The following is a 22907-nucleotide window of genomic DNA, read 5'->3' as shown; positions in this document are numbered from 1 at the left end:
TCTTGTCAATAATTGTACCATATTTAATGAAAAAATATTCGTTTTGTTAACTTACTTATGCTTTTGGCATATCAATCTTATTTAAATAAAATGACCTTACTTATTTATTTATTTATTTATTAAAGCACACCACATCATATACAATACAATTTTCTTAATCTAATGTTACAATTATTAGTAGTTCTAAAGTATACGACAATAATGGTGAACATAAAAATTACAAAAAATACTCCCAAATTACTTCTGACAAATAGAACTAATACTATCTAAGCTATAATAAAAACAAAATAAAAAAATGAAAGTACCAATTATAACTTTAACTTATTAAAATAATGAAGACGAAAAAAAAAAGAAAAACTACTTATTTGACAAATGCAGATTGAGTACCAGCTAAGTGTTTAACAACACTTTCTTTAAACCTGACCAGCCCACCACCGAATATATCAAGTTCTGAATTGGTATCGTTTAACTTATTGTACTCGCGAAGAATTCGAGCGAGAGGTGCCTGAACTCCCAGGTTGGTTTTTAAAGAAGGAACTTGTAAGATTCTCTTGATTTCGAACCTTGGGAATAAATATGGGACAGCAAGGTTAATATTCTGTAAGAGGTTACTACATTGTATTTGCCCGTTTAAGAGTTTGTATAAAAATATTACTCCGGCAAGAGATCTCCGATCAAGCAATGAAATCATATTAAATTTCCTGAGGCGCTGATGGTACGGGTGTCTATGAGAGAATCCAGTACAAATGTATGCAAGGTGTCGTGTGAATGCTCTTTGGATACTCTCGATGCGTTGATACCGATGATAAGTAACACCATCTTTTTTTTGAGTCGTTAATGTATTATTTATGCACATTTTATAGCACACTTAGGCTTGTTGATTGATATACAGTTGACACACGACTAAGGAGAAGAGTGTGCTTACATTGTGTTTAAGCACACTTTTGCGAATGATATGTCCATAATATGTATAGAACCTCATGAACAAATAACCAAACAGAATTTAAACACTACGTTCACTCAAATAACTTTTTTTGATCAAAATATTATACTTAAACCACAGAATAGGGATGGACCTATAAACTTATACCATTGAATAGTGTCATTATTCTAACAATAAATAACAATATGTATTTTCCAAATCTATGACACCATACTTCAAAATATATCAACGCATTTTGACATATTTACAAAAAATTCAAATTATTAACTATTTACATTTACTTACTTCTCATAAAGTTAATAAAGTTATTTTAATACCTAATAATTAATGTTGTCAATAATGAACTTGGAATGATGGTAAGGATCTAGATCTAGGTAAGTTCGGTAGGTTCGCTAATGTAGAATAGTCTTATCAAATGCAGATAGTCAAATTACGTTTTGCATGAGGAATAAACTCGTGAAATAATACGTAAGTGTCTATAATATTATGTTTTCAAGAGTTGATATTATATTCTTTTTTTTATGGAATAGGAGGACAAACGAGCGTACCTGTCACCTGTCGTTAAGTGATCACCGCCGCCCACAACCTCTTGCAACACCGGAGGAATCACAAGAACGTTACCGGCCTTTAAGGAAGGTGTACGCACTTTTTTTGAAGGTACCCATGTCCTATCGTCCCGGAAAAACCGCACAAGGAAGTTCATTCCACAGCTTTGTAGTACGTGGAAGAAAGCTCCTTGAAAACCGCACTGTGGAGGACCGCCACACATCCAGATGGTGAGGATGATATCCTAACTTGTGGCGTTTAGTGCGAAGGTGGAATTCGGCGGCAGGAATCAGGTTAAACAGCTCTTCGGAACACTCCCCGTGATAAATGCGGTAGAAGACACACAATGAAGCGACGTCTCTACGCAACGCCAAGTGATCCAGCCGTTCACAGAGCACTGGGTCCCTCACAATTCGAGCTGCTCTACGTTGCACGCGGTCAAATGGATCGAGCTGATACTGGAGTGTGCCAGACCAGAGATGACAGCAATACTCCATGTGTGGCCGGACCTGAGCTTTGTAGAGCGCTAGTATGTGGGCCGGCTTGAAGTATTGCCGTGCTCTATTAATGACGCCCAGTTTCCTTGAAGCCAATGAATATTATATTCATTTAAATAATAATTGTAAATCTAAAATAAAACACGTAATAATTCGAAACTGAACTGATATAACAATATTAAAACGAGACATATAATCTAGGTCTTATCGCCCTGAAATACTGCGAAAGGCGGAAAGATTCCACAATAATAATCATGTATAAATTAGTAATCAATAAAATGTTTCTAGATAAATTAGTCAACTGCGTGACAAGAAAACATGGCCTGGGATTTAACATTGGGTAAGGTCTCCCAACTACTTACCATAAACGTTATGACCTTTTGATTTTTCATATCAATTCATGTCATACAAAAATTACTGTCGTTACAAAACGGGTGACCACCAATTTTGCGAAACGCGTAAAAATTTAAAATTATATGTTTTCTTCAAAACTTCATTTACTACCTCATATTTTACTACACATTCTGGAGAAACTTCAAATTTAATGGACATTGGGCCATATCCATGACATTACTAGCTAGAACGTGGAAATTTTGTTACATCAGTAGGTACCTACATGGACACTGAAATTGTATAAAGTTCATTGAATAATACCAAGTAAAATATTTGTAATTCCTTTACCTTATTGGTTACTGTGAACAAGTTGAAGGGTATTGTTTTTTCTGTTAATCACAGGTAAGAAGACAGTGAAAACGAAACACTTGATCGTGGGTAACATATTGCGACCTGTGTGTTGTTTTTCATATTCGAGGCTTATGAGTATACTTTTGAACATTAACTGATATGTAGTTTAAAAAACTATTTGTGGTAATCCAAAACTACACTACTTCATCATTATCTCGGCCGAAATGCCTCCCCCAAAGATCTCGACGACGATCGGTCCTGCGCTGACTTCATCCAGTTAATCCGGCGATCTTGACCAAATCATCGGTCCACCTTGGAGGTCTACCAACACTCCGTCTTCTACTGATACAACACTTATTACATTACTAGGATGCCGCAGTCGCTCGTCGTACCGCTTCGCTGGGGCGTATATTTGAGCGAAGCAAGGTAAACTAAGTCTGTGTACAAAAACAAAACAAAATTAATTTTGGAATTTGGCGTAATATTTAAACATGAGGAATTAGCGCCTTATTAGCGCCAACTTTTCCGATGTAGTGGTAAATGGAAAAATGTATTGAGCGTTCGCTTATTGACCTAAATAAATAAATAAATTTTGATTTAATTTGAATGCGTAGCAATCTAACCAAGAAACAAATATCGTTTATATAATATTAGATAGCAATAATACCCTAAAACCTAAATGATTGTAGGTACAAATGACTATAAAGGTATAGTCATTTGTACTTACAAGCAAGGGCTTATGTGAATAACATTTTAATTTACAATTAAACTTCATGACCTAAATTTAGCGACACCCTACTCATGTAATGGCGCGTGCTCTGAAAGTCGGAAAATCATATTTTTTATTGTGCACACAATCACGAAAGCTTTTCCCATTTCGATTGTCAGTCGTTAGTATTTCCTTAGCAATCATGCAACGCCCATACAAACGCCGTTTTCTGCGCTCTAATAATATGAGCGAAGCATTTCACGGCGGTAAAGAAAATTCGATTCACATATTATTGTTGTGTAAACCAACGTTACATTTATAAAATTGTTGTCGTTTTTTCATTTTTATAAGTACAAAATAGCTTATTTTGTGTTTTTGTTATTATTATGTGTATTTATAATTATTGTCTTAGTTTGAATGTATTAAGGCTTATTAATATTATATGTTTTGTTTTTTTTTTTCATATGTAGGTACGATCACACGTGTTACAGTATAACCATGTGGGTTTAATTTTTGTTTAATAAGGTAGATACCTTAATATTATCAAACAAGTGATTATATTTCTATTCGCAAACGTAAAGCAACAACCAAAATGTGTTTCGCTCTCAGATTGATCGTCAAGGAACAGTGCAACCATTATGGATAATTGTAATATCCCTTTTTATAGAAATGCGAGTAAATTGGGTGGGATAGAAGCATACGGGTAATGGATAGTTATCTACGCAGCTCATAATAGGGGTTAAAGTATGAAATTGGTTTTTTATTGTAATAGGTACTTCGAATTGACATAGAACCTTCATGGTTTGAGATTTTTGAGTGAAACTTTTTTTACATGGACACATGGTACCTTTAAAAACTATGCAACATTCGATTATCGGCATTCAGTTGTTTTGTTATTCAGCTTAGTCAAGAATGATGGATACTTCGATAATTCCAGTGATTTTTGAATACGAGTTCCGACGCAGAACTAATGCGGCTGAAACAGCTCGCAATATCAAAATGTTAGGCGGCTTCAGTTACGGTTCAGGGTAGCTCTGTATGACTGCGACCAATGTAATGTTTTATATGCAGTGCCCCATTAGTTTCCTGGTTAGAATGCGCAAGTTTTCCCTAATTATCTCTAGTGCTTCATGCGCAGCCTTAATGTTGAAGGCTTCGATTAGGGTTTTGAAATTGGTTAAACTTGGAGTGTTGCTCCAGAGTTGTGTAATAAACTCTTTTGGATGTGATGTATCAAGGGTTGATTTAATAATACTCCTTGGAACACCACAGAAGGGTTCAGGGCCAAATTGAGTGCTTTTAACACGAATTATTGCAAGTTCGTCAGCCCATTAATTGCCTTCAATTCCTGCATGACCTGGAACCCATCGAAGTGTAAGTCTGAGAATTCAGTATAGTCCGGCAGTTATCTACAAGCTTTGAGACTGCTCTGTTGGAGTCTATAGCGGACAGAGCCGTCTGACTATCTGTGTGGATATAAATACAGTTGCCGAAATAGCCTTTACTCAAAACGGCTTCCGCACATTCTACTATGGAGTATACCTCCGACTGGAAAAGAGGCAAATTTTCTCAAGTTGACAGATTTGCCAAATTTGGGACACTCTCTGTAGATACCACAGGCAACGTCAGATCCATCGGTAGGTATTACAGGCCACACCATTTAAGGCTCCCGTTTTTCCAAGTAATCGCTGATGAAATCTAACTTCGGTAACATGGCGTCATTCACCTTGTCTAGAGACTTCTCAGTAAAGATTACTCAATAGCCGCAGCGAGATTGGGTATGGGTTATACACATATATATATATTGTTTAATTCATGCTGTCGCCCGTTAAAGGAGGCGAGGGCCTCCTTTAACGGGCGACTGGTTCACAATTAGAGCTGCTCCTGGCGTGGACGTCATGACATCTGTTGTTTATAATTGATAGTTATTGTAAGTGTAGGTATGTTTTGTAAGTCTAGGAAAATAGTCGTAACATAAAGATCAACTCAATAGTGCGTTGTATTCTTAGCTATAGAATTTAAGTATTGTTTTTTTTTATTTATGTATTTATCGTCACATAATATGTCAATCTGCTAATACACGATCGGTGCAGTATTCAAGTCGTCTTGATCACCTAACTTGATCGATAGTTGTTTCATGAAGATGGAAATAGAAGTCAAGGGACACTTTGGCCCACATAGTTTTTAATGTAAACTTAAAACGTATTAGTTATGTACAATAGTGCCTATAAAGACGGACCTACAAGCCAAAGTGTTATATAATTATTCATTTCAAGTTGACTGCAACAGAAACATTTTCTAGATTTTGAATATGTCGTGACGAAAAAAGAAGCGCCTCGCCTTTGTTTTGGAACCTGTCTGAGTAGAGAGGTGCTGCCTACCAAGGGCCCGTGTTTAAGTCCGTTTATGAGAAGGAATTTAGGTGAAATAAGGCCTAATTTGGGTCCTGGATCTCATGACGTAGACCGAGACGCCTTCTACGATCTTCAACACAGGGTAATATGTTTTACTTCTTCACAATTTCTTAGTAAGTACCTACCTTTTTGTTGGTGTGACAAATTCCTTCAAGCATGGTTTTAATAGAGGTTACAGTTTATTATTCAGGAATTAAACTGCATGGCTACATTGGCAATACTAACGGCCGTTCCCACTATTCAGTCTATCGCTTACTTGAGATATAAATCGTAACTATCGTTGACTTTTTTGTCCCAATAAACTTATCGACGGTATAACTCATCCGTACACGCTGTCTGTCAATGGGAGCACGTATAGCTTACCAGCGATAGAAGTTTGTATGGAAATTGCAATTCACGCGTCCCAATGTAAGGCGATAAGAATGAGTTATCGGGTATATTGGGACAGCTTCAGATTATTGACAGCTAATTACTGACAGAAAAAGGTAGTAATATATCTCTTTCTGTTGATAGTATATTGGGAACGGCCGTAAATAAACACAACATAAAATAATTCTTGCTTCCTTACTTTGACGTGTACTAAACGCGTTTGTCCTAATGTACAAAAAATAAAACGAAGTTGAAAATAGCTGAACTATTTCGTTTCGACCTTCTTGCAGATTTATAGTAAACTTTACTATGGACCAAAGACTCCGCGGTGGCTAACAAAACACGAGTATCAACCGCCGCCGAGAGAACCACTTCCACCCAAACCGGTTCGTTACAACTGTGCAGCTTTCAATTCTACTTCAAAAAGAAAGGGTTTATTCAAAAGTAACGATTATCCTGCGTAAGTATTGATATAATTAACCTACCAATGGTTGATTTTTCTCAACACTTCTAAAATGTCAGCCTCTTATACGGTAGGGACTTGAAAGTAAAATATTTTTATGGAATTACTTATAATTATATCAACTTTCGTACATAAACGCTTTTGTGTGTATCTTACGTTGTCTGTAGTATAGGCTAGACAACAAGTTCAAAAACGTTTTAGTTCTTGGTAAAGCTCCTAAAAACATGAGCAAATGTTCATTAGATTCGGAATAACCCAATCCGAGACCAAGAATTGAAAGTTTGGAAACTTTTTTGTGGTTGGATCCCTCATGAACTGACAGCTGAGCAGAAGCGTGGAATGGTGCTCACATATACTAATGAAGAACGACCACGGACATTTTAATGCTGTTTATGACATTATCAAAGGAGACGAAACGTGAATTTATTGTTTTGAACCCGAAAAAATCAGCAAACTTGTGAATAGGTGTTTGAAAATGAGAACAGGGCAACAAAAGTGAGACAAGCGAAAAACGTTGGTAAAGAAATGATCGCATTTTTATTCTCAGCTACGGGTCCCATCTGCACAATTCCACTTGAAGATCATAAGAGTGTTAATGCCGAGTGGTATTCTACCATTTGTTTACCCTGTGCATAATTTTGCATTGGCGTATGGTCTGTCCCAATGGGGCAAGGTTTGTTTCCCTTCGGATGATCCTAGTGCCTGCGCCGTTGCAGTAGCCGATGTGATACTGCAAGGCATGGATATTTTTATACCAAGCTCTGTAGTACCGATCGGTGGCAGATCACAGCCCTGGTTCAATGCGTCAGTTAAAACAGGCGTATTGAACTTGGGTTGCGGCGCTGGGCTCAAAGGAACTGCAAAGTTCTGAAGAGGAAATATAACCGTGCCTCCAGATTTTTTAAGCGGCAAATCGCCCGTGTGAAATCGAAGCACGTCGTCAAAATTGGGGAGTAGCTTTCCAGTCACCCGACCGGAACACGCAAGTCCTGGTCGTTGTCGAAAGCTGCTCTTGGTAACTTCATTTGATGAGAGGTTTCACGTTTACCAATTCCGAAGAGGCAATGATAGCGTTCAATCAGCACATAGAAAACATGCCTTCAGTTCTGTGGTCCTCCTGTTTAAAAAAATGGTTCGTCCGCATGAAAAAATGTTCGAAATTAAAAGGAGAGTATTTTGAAAAGCAATAATTTTGAGTTACGCATAACTTTAAGTGTGTGTACGTACATTGCGAAAATATAAGTATTTTAAATTAAAAAAAATATAGATTCAAGATAAGTAAACACATATATATATTATCATATACTAAAATGTCCGAAAGTCGCTGCATCTTATAGTATATTATGTATTGTTTGTCCGATCGGCTCTCCATTTATTAGTATACCTATATCTCAGGAGGTATTTGCCTTTCACAAATGTAGGACTTGATCCGTTGTTGTTGTTACGATGCTTGTTGCTAGATATGTATTGTACTCGGTATTAAAACAATACCTACATTCCTACAATCTCAGCTGTTTCATGACTTGCACAACGTCAACTTACCAGTGTGATATAGTCATTATCAAAATATTATTAGTATACCAGTGGGAAGCGTTGAACAGGCTCCCCGTTTGGTGGGGACTACAGCCGCGCCGTTTTGACGTCAAGCAGGCCATAACGTTCAAGCATTAAGGTCGGACCGCACTTGAGCGGCGCTGCGCGGCATTACAACTGAAGTAAGCGGCAGCTCGCGTCATTTCTATACCAGTTTGCGTGCGAGATACATTACAAGATGAGCGATAGTGACGAGGATTTGGTAAATATTTCTTTAATGTGTGCAGAAGAAGAAAGAATTATGGAAGAAAAAAAATAATAAGAAATGGATTGTTGACATACCAATGTCACGCTATTAAGAAGACGAATATCACTATATCTTGGTTCCTCGCCTTCTTAATGACTCTGCATTATTTCACACTTACTTCAGAATATTGAAGACAAAATTCTTTAAAGTTAATAATTAACAGCACGCATACTAATGCGACGCGCCGCTTGCTGTGTCGCACTGTGCGTCGCGGCGCTGCACGTCAAAATATTCTCTTGTAGACAACTATGCCGCGACGCGCAGTGAAGGACTGCTCTAGTGCAGCATGCACCGTACAAAATAGTTGGAATAATATTTCGACATTGTAGTGCGGTCAGGTCAGGCTCTTATTGCGTTTCGTTTTGGATGACACCGTCATAAGTGACGAACGCAATTGCGAAGCCACTCAGTATTTTGGGGTTTTTAAGATCCCTGAGCGGCACTGCAATGTAATTGGGCAGATTATCATTTACCATGGGTAAGCGTCAAGTGAATTTTCGAAATAATAGAAGAGCTAGATGCTTTGCATTGCCACAACTATTGACAATCTCACAGACGAAGAACACCTAGACATCGATGCTCTGGATGGATACTACAAAACATTTCGCACCCGATAGCGATTAATTTCACAAAAGCCAAGACAGTTGCAGGAGACACCAAAATGTATATCAGACAAAACAAAATAATTGGAATTATCTCTAGATTAAAAAAAATATAAGTAGAAAAAATAAAAGAAGTATGTTATAAAGACTAAAGAAGTAATTTCCTTATTTATTTGTGATGACGTTTAGGAATCGATAGTACCTATAGTTCTTTCAAACAAGTATGCTTGTGACCATAACCGTCTTTTACTAACTAATCAGCAAAATAATACTGCTCAAAAGCAAAAAGGTACCAATCTAGTGAAATTACATGACTCTTAACAAATTCGACTCTAATAAGAAATATGCTGACGATCGATATGATAACTTTTGGGACTGCAAGTCAGTCAGTGTATAATAAAATGTTACTTAATATATGTATGTTCAAGCCAGTTTTGACCTACGTGCTTATTGTTACTGAAGGAAAATGACATTATGGGTCATTTTGAAGTTTTGTGCGGTATAAATTAGGGGTATGTTCCGATATTATGCACTGCGACCACTGTACAGAATGACGTCAATTTAGTATACTGTCATGAGTGTATTAAAGTTTTCTAGTTCATTAAAAAAACTGTTCTTGGAGTACTGTCAAATTAAAATTATTTGGGATTAAACTGTAGGTATTGTTTATAAAACGTTAGGCACTCGTGTGGTTTTGACCGATCACGTGATCAAAGTACTGCGAGTACCTTACCTCGAAAACGCACGTGCTCACAGCAGAATATGGCGGTGATTTATGACGTCATATATTTCCCTAGGGTACTGCGGCAGTATACTGGCAGTCCATTTCGGATCGAATTTTCTACAGTGATAGCACTGTGTAGTGCTCGCAGTGCATATCGGAACATACCCTAGGTATCTACCTACCTAAATTTTGTCTGATATTGATTATTGCATTTTAGACCATGTGATTACTTGCCAGAGACTAAAAAGAGGCAAATGCAATATTCGTACTGCTTTTCTGGAAAGAAGACTTTGAGGTGTCCTGTACAGGTATACTTTAAGTATTGTTTTTTTTCAATAATTTGACCTTTTTACTTTGTATGCTACGCACCTGTAGTAGGAGTACGTGATCTATTGTCTAAAGCGCATCCCAAACGTCTCAACAAACATAAACTGGGTTATAACAAAAAAATAAGCGGGTGTTGAATACTTGTTTTAAAAAGGTTCTATTACAAATCTGTGTCTATCTGTTGTTTAGCGTTCAACAATCTTTAGAAATTGCTTATTAACACGAGTCGAAGCTTGTCTAATGTGTGTCTAACAGATAGACCATCATCAAGGAAGATTTCGATATGATGGCAGATAGATGACAGCTGTCAAAAATTGCGTTCCATTCCTCTAATAATTAATTATTGTTCCTGTAAACTTCAGTTGATGTTGTATTTAACGACGTTCTAGTTAAACACAAGCTAAACACTGTTTTGTAATAGAAAAAGAAAAACTGCATTATAAACGTCGTTATTGTTAGATCGCTGACGTTGTGATAGTTAGGTCACTGTTTAACAAAACACATGTCTAAGTCATGTTTAGATTATTTGTTTTGTAATAGCACTGAAAGTGTTTGTTAAATTCTATGAGAGTATGAGATGCCAAAACTGCATAAATACCATTGCTGGTACACATTGATATTATAATATATGCTTCTTTATGCGACTTTATGCTTCTTTATTTATCATTCTGCTTTTATCATCGGTGACAATATTATATACGGCCAATGACTGTCCTCCGTTATATTTTTTTATTATTGTACCACACCACTCTACAACACGCAGTTGGTCTTCTTTTAAATCATGCGGTATCCATCGAGTGCAAACTTCCCAACCTTCAGGTGTACACGCAAAATCATTGAGGTTGAAATACATATGACTTTCCTGACATGTATTTTTGTATTAGTTTCAATCAGTTGTCGTAAGGTAAGTAAATATTCGGTTCGGTAACAGTAGTCACAAGGCTAAACTAAAATCATCACAGAAATTAACACGTCCAGGAATACACAGAGTTACTCGTAGCAGCCTAGCCAAACTCTAAGAAAAAAGCGATTCACACGATTGTATGAAACGTGTAGTTATTGATAAATTGACAGATGATGGCTATAATCTTGTAAAAAAACGGAGATAGCTGAAATCCACTACGTTTTAAGCAATTGTTCGCTTTCAAACTTAGCCGGATTATACTTCGTCGCCTATCGCCATACTGTAATTATTTCTTTTATAAACTTAAGTATGTGTAATGATTGCACGTTTCATACTAAAATAAATTTCTATTTTTACTTAGGCAGTCCCGCCTCTCATTACGTAGTATTTACTTTCCTTTTTGGTTATGAGATGGATCTTCATCACCAGTAATGCCAAAAATTCAAGTGTGGCTCTACTAACATTTTTTTCATTTATGCCACAGCAAAAATCATAACAAATCAAGGTGTAAATATTTCCTTGAGTTAAATTAACTTCACTGTCACCACACAAATTTCAAAACGATAGCACAGTGTAAAATCAAATAGCAATCACACAAAAATATCACCAATGTCAGTCAGTATGAATATTTTAAAATACTGTATGTAATTTTGTTTTAAAATAATTTTATTACAATTTACCCGTCAAAATCTTACAGTATGGCTCACGTGCCTATTCATATAACATTCTGATGAAAAATTTATTATCTTCAGATAAAGTGCGTTCCGTATAACTTAGACGCTTGTGGAGTTTGTGGCTGTTCTTGTTCAGCACAAGGAGATTATTGGCAATTCGAAAATAGATTATTTCTATGCAGAGATCATTACAATTTACTGTTCACTCACTGTCTCGCCAAATTTCAAGGAGCAAAACTCGCTGATTTTAAGGTACCTAAATTTAATCCAATCTAATATGTTTAACAAAATATAATTGTGTATAATTCTAAAATTTAATCTTGTTACAGTCTATAAGGGATTGTTTCTTCGCACATGCGCACAATAGTTGTAAGGCAGCATTAAAAATAATGAAAGTGGAAGAAATCCAAAAAAAACTTCGTAAAGAAGCTTATCTCGACCTTTATTTTCCACAGCGCCGATTTTGTAATAATTAGTAGCACCGATCTTATAACACATAATATTAGTTTCGGTTATTCTTAAATTGTCCGAATTGGCAACACTGCTTTTATCATAAATCATCTGAGTTCTGTCATTTTGACAGATTTAAAGTTTTATTGAATTCTTATTTACTTTGCAAAATCCTGTTATTGTTTATTTCTAATATTTACATTTTATAGTCCTATTTGATACTAACTTTATTAAAAATCATGAAACTAGACTCTAATAATAAGATGATCAATGGTGATGGCAATGATACACCCGAAGAAATACTGGATCCAAGACAACATGCGGAAGATATAATTGATGAGATACTAGCTGACTTTACGGAGTCTCGGTCACCTGATTTGAGGCACGGAATTGGCTTACCAGATAATTTTCTGAATATATTACAGTCGCCACGAACATTGGCAGGAGCATACTCAATCAATCAACCGCCACAAACGCGTACGCCCGCTAATTCATTCTCTGAAAATACTTCTGTTGACGATATAGATCCTTCATCAGATCTTGGGACATCAATACGAAACAAATGTATGGAATTAGAAGAGATATTACAAACTTTGAAATCTCGCCTCAATCATGTTGTTCTCGATGATAATATTATGATAAGTCCTGAAGCAAACTCTTTGGAAGCACAACTTGAACATGACTTAGATACTGATTGCCAGGAGGATTTGTCTTTACAAGAATTTCTTGAAATTTTACATTCCCAGAACAAAATTTCTCATAGTTCTGTTCAATGATCATACTTGATCTTTATGTAAAGTTGGTGAAAAATTATTGCCAGATAATAATTCATATTATATTATTGTATCAAATAAACATTATGAGCATAAAAGTTTATTATTCATTATTATGATTAATTCTAAAGACTCAATTAGAGTAATTAAAATGTTAATTTTTGTTTTAATTATGGTGAATTACAATTATTAGTGTATGTAGTAAAATATTTTTTCACTTCAAAAATTATAATCTATTCATAAAAAAGTTTGTTAATCTGTGTGGAATTTTGCATGCTAAAGGTAGTGGCACACTGTATGGCATGTTTAACAGAAGTTAATGTGTTAAATGGTAGATGTAAAAGAACATAAGCAAGTAGGCAAATATCATTTTTAATCACATAACATAACTTAACATCATATTAACAGTATGAAATAAATAAACACAGCTTTAAATATCATCAAACATATTATTAACTTGAGAACTAATACTAACTTCTGTTAGCTCTGGTACAGTGTCATTTTCATATAATTCACTTTCTGCATCATCTTTCTCGTACATACTTTCTTCATTTTCATTTTTCAGAATATATCCTACTTTTTTATTTGTTATCAAATTTAAAACAATATCATTTTTCCTCAAATTGAGTTCCATTTTAAAATTCCTCAGCCAACTATTATATTCTGTTGGGTCAAGTTCGACACACTTGTCTCTAAAATGAGCCATTGCTTCAAATGCCTTATCATAGTTATTATCAAAATTGGTATATATTATACTCTCAATGGCTTGAGTCATTTCTTTTGCTAATTCAATAAAAGGCTTGCCATGTCTGATTAAGATATTAAAATCTCCAAGTGGATCTATTGTACCAACCTTTTTAATATCATGGATAGATTTATCTAGATGATTTATATTAATTTTTGGCATTTCATCTATATCCATAATATCATTATTGTTGTCAATATTTTGTTGATCATCTTCATCCATTGGTAATGATTTCTTTTTTGTTTTCGGTTCAACTTTCTTTAAATCAAAAAGTTTTTTAATTTTCTCCAATGGTTCTCTCGACCTTTTTTTTATTAGTGGAGGTATTTGAGAAAGCATATTTATATCATCTCTCACAGAGGGCAAAGGTTTACCTGGGTTCATTGCCCTATATGCAATGCAATCAAGAACATATTGAGCTGATGGGCTCACAGTTTCTCCAATTGGAAATGCTTCAGTGTCATCAAATTCTGATTCCTCATAAGCTTTAGTTAAATCCATAGACTTTATTAAATTTTTAAAGGCTAGTACTTGTTCATCATTAATTGAAAACTTCTTAATATTAGTTACAGGAAATGTTATATTTTTTAAATTTTCTTTATAACATATTTCAGCCATGGATAGACATACATAGTTAGCATCAATGATAGGCATAAGAGCAAACATTTTTGGTGCATTTCCATTGTTGTAAACTCTTCTTACAATTCCAATGAGATTTAATTCATGCAGACATTCAGCTAAACATTTAACAGCAAATTGGGCTTTTTTATCACCTTTTTGGCCAAATACATAGAATAGACCATCACCATTTAAACATTGCCAGGTAACATTATTAGCAGCAGTAAAACCATATACATTCAATGATTTTTGACCTGGCTCATAAAGCATGCTTTTGTCACAATCAGAGAATGGAATGATTTGTTGGCCATAACTATATCCCTTTATAACATTAGATGAATCATCAATAACACTTTTGTTTTCAGAGTTAATATAGATTTTATTCTTCAATATACCTTCTGTAGTGCTTGCTGTATTGGTAATAGGATCTTTTACACACTTTAACCAATTTTTTACAACAGGCTCATCTTTTAGCTTGATGTAAACAGATAGTGGTATTTTGATGTTTGGACCAATACTTAAGTCAACATTCCATGGAATAGGATTTGTGGCTTTCTTCCTATGGTACAATAAGTACCTCATGGTATATTCAAATGTTGCTGTCGCCCCGTTGGTGCCTTCCACAAGGTTTCTTGCATACTCAATATCTATATATTTATTATCTTCAGAGTAAATATTTGGCCCAATAATGTCAACTTCAAATTCTTCTTCTTTTAATCCAAAGAGAGCCTTTGAGAAAATAAAATTTATTAGTTAAAAAAGGTGGAATAATGGTGCTTATATATGTATAAAAGTTTTAATAGTGTCACTAATTTACACTGATTATACGAGATTTGAGACAAAACAGAATATAGTTCTTAACCTACCTTATTCATTTGGTCATCTTCAATGAGTGAAGGATTTTTAAAATTGGTCATTAATATAATTTTTCTATTCATGAATTTCACACCTGGTACTCCATTTTTAAAGTGATCAACTGCTACTATGAGAGCATCAAACCAATTCCCTTTAGTCTTAGAAGCCTGTAAATACAATATATAATTGTATATTATAATGTTTGATACATGCAGGAGCAGAAGAATTCTTTATTCTGTAAGACATAGAAAATATTTTATAAGAAATATAAAGCTGCTTTAATGTGTACTTCAGTTCTTAAAGGTTTAACATGGCTTAAAGGTCTTCTACCAGGCCATAAATCCAAAAAAAAGGTATGACAACCAGTCCTTTACTTTATAACTTCTTGATTAGTAAATAATATAATCTATCAAATTAAGGATTCTATGAGTAACCAAGGGAACTCCTGAGCTTTAATAGGTGTAAATGTATAATGTTCATTTGGTGAGACAGAATTGACGAAGATGACCATGAATGGCAACTGGAACATCTCAATTATGAGTATGACACACAAACAAAATTCAAATTTAAATATTAATTATTTATTTATAAATATAATTATTAATTAATTCAAAATAGGATGTGACATCACTTATTGAAAGTCAAAAAACGACCACCCATTCCAAAATTAATGCCTCAGACCTGAGAAGAATGGGCGCAACAAACTTAGCGGGCCTTTTTTTCTTTTCATCGAATAAATATTTTTACAAAGTAATATTGTACAATTAAACTTATTATTTAATAGCCTGAGGGTGATCACTCCATTCCCAATCTGTGGTATCATTAAGAAAGTCATTTATGTTATAGTAACCTTTACCACACAAACATTTTTTAAGTATTTACACATTTTTCTATCGTAGTTGAACATTTTATACTAAACAGAATGAGATATTTAGGCTCAGATGCAGGGAAAAGGTTCACCATAATATATTAGGACTGTTGAAATATTAGTATGGAGCCCAAACAAAAGTAGTTAATTTGGGTAGTACTTTCAAAAGAGTATAAGCTTGGGTGAAACTTGGGTAGTCTCGTTGTATATAACCCTCTCTACCTAAAACAGTCAGATCTTTTTATGGAAAAGGAGGACAAACAAGTGTATGGGTCACCTGGTTTTAAGTGATCACTGCCACCAACATTCTCTTGCAACACCAGAGGAATCGCAGGAGCTTTGCCAGCCTTAAGGAAGTTGTACACGCTTTTTTTGAAGTCATTGTACCCATGTCATATTATCCCGGAAATACAGCACAAGGAAGCTTTGTCATATGTGGAAGAAAGTTCATTGAAAACAGTCAATTTTGTTAAATAGATAGCTGATATTTATCAGAATGTTTATCATATGTTACAGCCTATATTATTAACTGTACACAATTTAACGGTAGCTAGATTACTCTATGATATTACTCTAAGAGTATTAATAAAACTCAAATGTTTTACTTACGTTCTCAGGCAAATTACGAATCATTTGCCAGGTAGGAGTTTGTAACTCAAAGATTATTTCAATATGTTTAAAGTCTCCAGTATAGCTTTTGGAGCCTAGTAATATTACACCAACATAGTTTTTAGCTTGACTTAAAATTTTCCTCTCTAATATACGAGCGGCGCATTCTCTTGCATAAACAAAAAAACACTTGTCTTCTTTTTCAGAAGTCGCGGAGGTATTTCTCCCTATATCCAATATGATAACTGTGCCTTGATCTATTTTAATTGGCGCCATTCTTGTCCCTCCTTTTTCAACTTCAAGTAGTTACTATTTAAGTATTTAATTCTCACTGTACTGAAACTACTTCTAAATTAAAAGTTAGGATTCTACTATTTTGTAGCCACAGATCACTTTTACGAGTTTGTAGCAGATATATGTTAATAAAATATATACCTAAAAAATTATATTTTTTTTATTCCAAAAACATGTTAAGACTTGTTTTTTTTTTTTGCGCCATTTATTGGCCTGCACGGTTTGTGCGTCAGCCATACAAAAAGGTGAGGAAGTGTGTCATTGGATTGAGAATTGGAACGGAATTTCGAAAAGGATCAGGTAAATTTAGTATATAAGTACATAAATGGTTATAATTTTATATCGTTAAGAAAAATAAAACTAGCTAAAATTCTATATACATCAATATTTATATTAGATAAAAGGACAGAAATTGAAGTAGGAAAAGGAATTTTAATGTACAAAAGCGAGGAAATAAAAGCGGAACGGTCATGTCGAGGACAGGCAAAGAATATATGATTAAAATCCCCAACGTCATTGCCACACTCACATATATCACTAGGCAAAAGGTTAAGCCTTGCCAGATGCAAGGGAATGCATGCATGGCCCAGCCTCATACGAATAAGAGTCGAAGTGGTAGCTTTACCAAACGTCAGATTTGAAAACCACGGTTTAGGAGGTATATCCACCTGGATCGTGCTGTAATATCGACCTTTAGTCTGACTTGAAGAAAGCCACATATGTGTCCAAGAGTTGAATAAGTGGGATTTAGGAAGGAGGGCCAAATCACAACAAAAGTTTTGGTACGGAACCAGATCTCCGTCATTGACCGCAGCTTTGGCAAGGCTATCAGCCTTGGTATTGCCAAAGATTCCTGAGTGCCCCGGAATCCAAGCAAAGGAAACTGTGTAATTTTTGCTACAACATTGATACAATAAATCACGACATGCAATAATGACTGGATGATTGTTACTGCTAAAAGGAAATCTGTCCAAGGCTTGTAGGGCACTTTTAGCGTCGGTAAAAATTATTGTGTTTTTTAATTTCATGATTAAAATGTATTCCAGAGACTTCAGCAGACCAAAACATTCTCCAGTAAATACTGAAGTCTCTGGAGGCAATTTTATTTTCTGTACAATGCCAAACTGTTGATGAAAAATGCCAACTCCCACACACTTCTCAGGACCGGGTTTGGAAGAATCACTAAAAACTAAATGGCAATGTTTCCATCGGCTGTCACTGTCAATAATATCCATAAATTTGGCATTGGCAGAAGGATCTTGTTTACAAACACCAAAGTCAAACAAAATAGATGGATTTAAAATTAATGCATCATAGTTAACACAAAATATCGGAAGAAATTGTGATCTATGTGTTGGAGCTTGAAGAGCTAAGTATTTTTGGAGACTAACAATAAGGCATGGCGGCGATTTATGAGCCCAGTACGAATAATCCATACATTCCAACAGAGACCGTAACTTATAGTAAAGAGGATGAGTATAAACTTGAAATGCTCTAAACAGGAACCTGTCACAAAGAAATTGACGTCTGAGGTGCAGGGGGGCTTCAGAACATTCCACCTGCAAAGCGTTAATAGGGCTCGACCGCATAGCTCCCGCAATTATTCTCAGAGCCTTAGACTGGATAATGTCTAACTTATGGAGAGCTACTGCATTACAGGGTTCAAGTATAAATGTTCCATAGTCTAAAATGCTTCTTATTAGAGCATTATATAGAAGCTTTAGAGAGAAAGGATGGGCTCCCCACCAAACTCCAGAGAGACAACGCAGTATGTTTATAATCTTCTCACATTTGGCACTTATATAGTAGCAATGAGGGCTTCCTGTAAGTCTTGAGTCTAAAATTACCCCAAGAAATGTTGCTTCACTTTTAGTGGGAATTCTAATGTTATTATAAAATACAGATACTGCTGGAGGAAGTCTCATACGTGAGAATAAGACTATAATACTTTTAGGAACCGAAAGGCTTAAAGTGTTATTGTCAAGCCAGACTTTTAATAACTTAAGGGAATGTGTCATAGTATCAGACATGTTGTCTACAGAATCACCAGACACATAGAGGAGTAAATCATCTGCATATTGGAGTGTGTTAACTTTACCCTTAAGGGAGGCTTCCAGATCATGAGAATATATATTGTAAAGTAAAGGACTTAAAACTGAGCCCTGAGGTAAACCTTTCCAGGCAATACGGGATTGGTAGGAGTCTCCTGATATTACTTTAAGCATTCTACCAGAGAGAAGATTGATTGTGAAGCTTATAAAAATTTGTGGGATATTCAAATTAGTCATTTTTTGTTTCAGAATTGAAAGGTTGACATTATCATAGGCTGCCGACACATCTAAGAATGCCGCTAACACAGACTTATTGTAAGAAAATGCCAATCTTAAGTCTGTCATAAAAATACTGAGACTATCCATTGTACTCCTGCCTTTCCTAAATCCAAACTGGTTTGGTGATAGTAACCCCTTACTCTCAATAAACCATTCTAGTCTAGTTTTAATTAAATGTTCAGAAATTTTGGACATAACTGGAGCTAATGCAATTGGTCTGTATGATGATGGATCATTAATCGGTTTGTTGGGCTTGTGTATTGGGATAACTTCATGGATTTTCCATGATGGAGGAATATTACCTGATGTTAAGATTGAATTAATTAAATTGAGAAAATAAGAAAGGCAGGAATCATTCAGGTTTTGAAAAAAGGAATATGGAATTCCATCACAACCAGGGGCTGAGTCCCTTAGTTTTGAAAGAACCCCTTTGAGTTCTGAAAGGCTAAAGGAAATGAATGAATTGCTACTATCATGCTGGGGGAGGAGAGAAAGCTGTGAGTTAGAAGACATATTATCTATAGATGGGACAAATGGTGGAGCTAATCTGTCAAGAAACAAATCAACTGTACTGCTATCCATAAGAGGAGACCTTGGAGGTTTAAAAGAGGATCTGAATCTACGAATATTTTGCCAAACTTCAGATGGAGAAATGTCTGGTGAAATTGAGGCACAAAAAGATTTCCAGCCATTGAATCTTTTTTGTTTTAATAATTTACGTGTTTTAGTTATAATATTACAAAGAACATTAAAATTTTGTGATGTAGAATTTTCTCTGTAATTTTTTTCAGCTATCTTTCTCTCAGCTATCGCAGCAGAACACTCACTGTCCCACCAAGGAGGTGATGGAATATACCCATTGCCATTATTATTTTTAATAGGAAAAACTTCCTCAGCAGCCTGTAGTAGGGCCTGTGTAAAAGCTTCATTACAAAGATGATTATTGCTATCATTTAGTGGAGGTATGGTTGATAAATTTTGTTGAACTTTATCTCTATATAATGACCAGTTAGCATCCTTAAGTTTATATTTTAACCGGGAAGGAGACTTTGACAACTTTTCGCTAATTTTTTGAGGAAATGATACAATTAGTGGAAAGTGATCACTTCCATATGAAGACGATAGAGGCCACCAGTTTAATGTAGGGGCAAGGGAGGGACTACACAGGGTTAGGTCTGGTGCACTAATACCCTCATGGGGCTGTGACCTTCTAGTAGAACAGCCAGAGTTTAGAAGGCATAAATTATTATCATCTAAGATGTCTAAGATTCTAGCCCCATAATGATCAGACTTAGAACTTCCCCACATAGAATGTTGTGCATTGAAATCTCCCATGACTAAAATAGGGCGCGGGAGTGAAGATAGAATGCTACAAATATCATCAAAGACTTCAGTGGAAGGGTGAGGTATATACATATTTACAAAACAAATATTATTTACACTAGCAGCAATAATGGAAAATTTATCACTGTGATTAGGGATGGGTATGTGGACAAAGGGCACACCTCCTCTAAGAATTAGTGCAACTCCACCATACCCATCTGTTCTGTCTTCTCTAAGACAGATATGTCCTGGAATTCTAAAATTGAATCCGGGACGAAGCCAAGTCTCTTGAAGAGAGACTGCAAATGGTTTGTAACTATTCAATAAATAAATTAGGTCACTTTTTTTACTATTAATACTCCGGCAATTCCACTGAATCACTAGAGACTGGTTTTGTGGATGGTCCTGACTGGCCATGATTTAAAAAACTTTTCAAAGTAGCAGCATCGTTGGACGGTATTTTAATTATATTAGATTGTGAAAGGTACTGAATGATAGAAATGATGAGATCCTTTGTTATTATTTCTGACAAATCATTGTAATTTTTGAGACAACCTGTAGAAAAGGAAGAAATGTTGCTGTAATCTTGGATAAGCTCTGCATGCGCTTTTTGATCATATCCCTTACTAGAATTTCTGGGACGAACTTTGGGTTTCAAGAATACTGTTTTCCTATATGACTGTGTGGGACTCTTAGAAAGGCTTGTTAAATTATTGGGGTTGGAATACGTAATAGTTGGACCAGTAGGGGCCGATGAAGCAGAAGCAAGAACGTCAGCATAAGATTTCGAAACTGGTGGATGGACTTTACTGGCTTCTGAATAAGATATAGAGTTTCTAGCCATTGTTTCCTTAATAGCTTTTTGTCTAGCATACTCCGGGCACTTTTTGTCGGTTGCGAAATGGGAACCAGAACATAAGATACAGACAGCATCATTCCTTTCAGTCTCACAGCTTATACCTGAGTGGTTGTCACCACATTTGTAACACCTTGGAGTGCCTCTGCATTGCATTTTGGTGTGACCAAAACGGCAACAATTAAAACATTGCAGCGTGGGGAAAATATAAAGCTCTACAGATAAGGAATTGAAACATATAAAGACCCTGGGAGGTAACACCTTCCCGTCAAAGGTTAAAACTACGGTCTCAGTTGGAATGAACTTGGGTGTCTCTCCATCATATACCTTTCGGTTTAATCTCCGAACTTTCAAAATGCTTCCACAGTTCTGCGGAAGCTCAATATTTTCTATAATATCTTTCTCATCCCAGTCACATGGCACACCTCTCACAATTCCCATGCGGGTGATAGTGAAGGCCGGAATAAATGCTTTGTATTTATTAACATCAAGAGATTTGTGATCTAGAAATGTGTTAGCATCCTGAAATGTTTTAAATTGTAAAGACAACCTATTCCTTCCAATCTTTTTGATGCTTCCCTCTACAATGTTTTTTATCAAACTTTTTTTAAGGAAAAATCCAAATTGTACTGGGTGAATAGATCCGGTTTGATTTGGTAGTAAGATTTTTTGAACATGGACAACATAAGGCGCAGGGTCTGACGCGTGGTAAAGTGACCGAGCAGAACGAGGGTTACTTGTGATATTATTAGACTGAACAGCCTCATTATGGTGGATTTCGGTGTTTTTATCATTAGACTCAAGCATGTTAGGAATAACATTATCCTTCAAATCATTGGGAGAGTATTGGGAATCTGATGGACCCTTATATCTGTGATTTTTTCTCTTCCTTTGATTTCTATCTGAGATTCTCTTTCTTTTAATTGATTTCGTGTTTTCCGAACAGTCCGTATCTATAATTGAACTTTCCGTTTCCATTCCCGACGCATCTATTGTGACTACATGAGACACCTGGAGGGATGCCCCTCCAGGGTCTTCGGGCTCCAACATGGACGCCAAGAGAAAAATTCTATTTACATATAATACAATAAAATGACTTACCAGGTGAAGAGAAAAAAACTAAAACTATAAATAATAAACACTAACTACTTATATATACACCTTACAACTTAACTGATCCTATAATATCAAATTAATTTAACTTTCAAAAGTTTTGCCAAAAAAGGACGTCCGCCTACTTCTAAACTTCCCGCCTTTTTTTCTTAAGACTTGTTATTGTTGTTCAAACTTCAAACCAACTTGAAACTTCATCGGTTCATACTTCTCATATATTTATGAAGTTTTTTTTTTAATTTATTAACGGCTTTGGACACAAGTCCTTTAAGCCTTATTTGAAGTTGAAGCAGCTTGAACACAGAACAAATATTACAGAATATATGATTATTACAGTGCTCACCATAGACCATAGGGCCTCATGTTCGTATTTTCCG

At 35.4% G+C, this 22907-nt stretch overlaps 3 protein-coding genes across 5 annotated transcripts; 2 read left to right on the top strand and 1 right to left on the bottom strand.

The window, feature by feature from the left end:
* The first annotated feature begins 1167 nt into the window (after window positions 1-1167).
* Window positions 1168-12179, top strand: LOC126966009 (uncharacterized). 2 transcript variants are annotated; one of them, XM_050809884.1, is made up of 7 exons: window positions 1168-1317; window positions 2275-2326; window positions 5682-5875; window positions 6453-6622; window positions 10009-10099; window positions 11775-11948; window positions 12026-12179. In XM_050809884.1, exons 2-7 carry the CDS (start codon window positions 2305-2307, stop codon window positions 12170-12172), a joined length of 798 nt encoding a protein of 265 aa, XP_050665841.1. In that variant the 5' UTR covers window positions 1168-1317; window positions 2275-2304; the 3' UTR covers window positions 12173-12179. The 2 variants fall into 2 exon arrangements, with proteins under 2 accessions (XP_050665841.1, XP_050665840.1); XM_050809883.1 differs by having other exon boundaries at window positions 1187-1299.
* Window positions 12180-12261: 82 nt separating this feature from the next.
* On the top strand, window positions 12262-13017 carry LOC126966019 (uncharacterized). The gene has a single exon (XM_050809895.1). The coding sequence runs from the start codon at window positions 12386-12388 to the stop codon at window positions 12920-12922; it is 537 nt and encodes a 178-aa protein (XP_050665852.1). The 5' UTR covers window positions 12262-12385; the 3' UTR covers window positions 12923-13017.
* A 258-nt stretch (window positions 13018-13275) lies between these two features.
* Window positions 13276-17099, bottom strand: LOC126965952 (X-ray repair cross-complementing protein 5-like). 2 transcript variants are annotated; one of them, XM_050809775.1, is made up of 4 exons: window positions 17050-17069; window positions 16615-16956; window positions 15149-15304; window positions 13276-15011 (listed from the first exon to the last, which is right to left on the bottom strand). In XM_050809775.1, exons 2-4 carry the CDS (start codon window positions 16888-16890, stop codon window positions 13350-13352), a joined length of 2094 nt encoding a protein of 697 aa, XP_050665732.1. In that variant the 5' UTR covers window positions 16891-16956; window positions 17050-17069; the 3' UTR covers window positions 13276-13349. The 2 variants fall into 2 exon arrangements, with proteins under 2 accessions (XP_050665732.1, XP_050665731.1); XM_050809774.1 differs by having other exon boundaries at window positions 16615-17099.
* Between the last annotated feature and the right edge of the window lie 5808 nt (window positions 17100-22907).

This window comes from Leptidea sinapis, chromosome 9 (assembly GCF_905404315.1).
Source record: "Leptidea sinapis chromosome 9, ilLepSina1.1, whole genome shotgun sequence".
Classification (NCBI taxonomy): domain Eukaryota; kingdom Metazoa; phylum Arthropoda; class Insecta; order Lepidoptera; family Pieridae; genus Leptidea; species Leptidea sinapis.
This window is presented reverse-complemented; position numbering and strand designations above follow the sequence as displayed.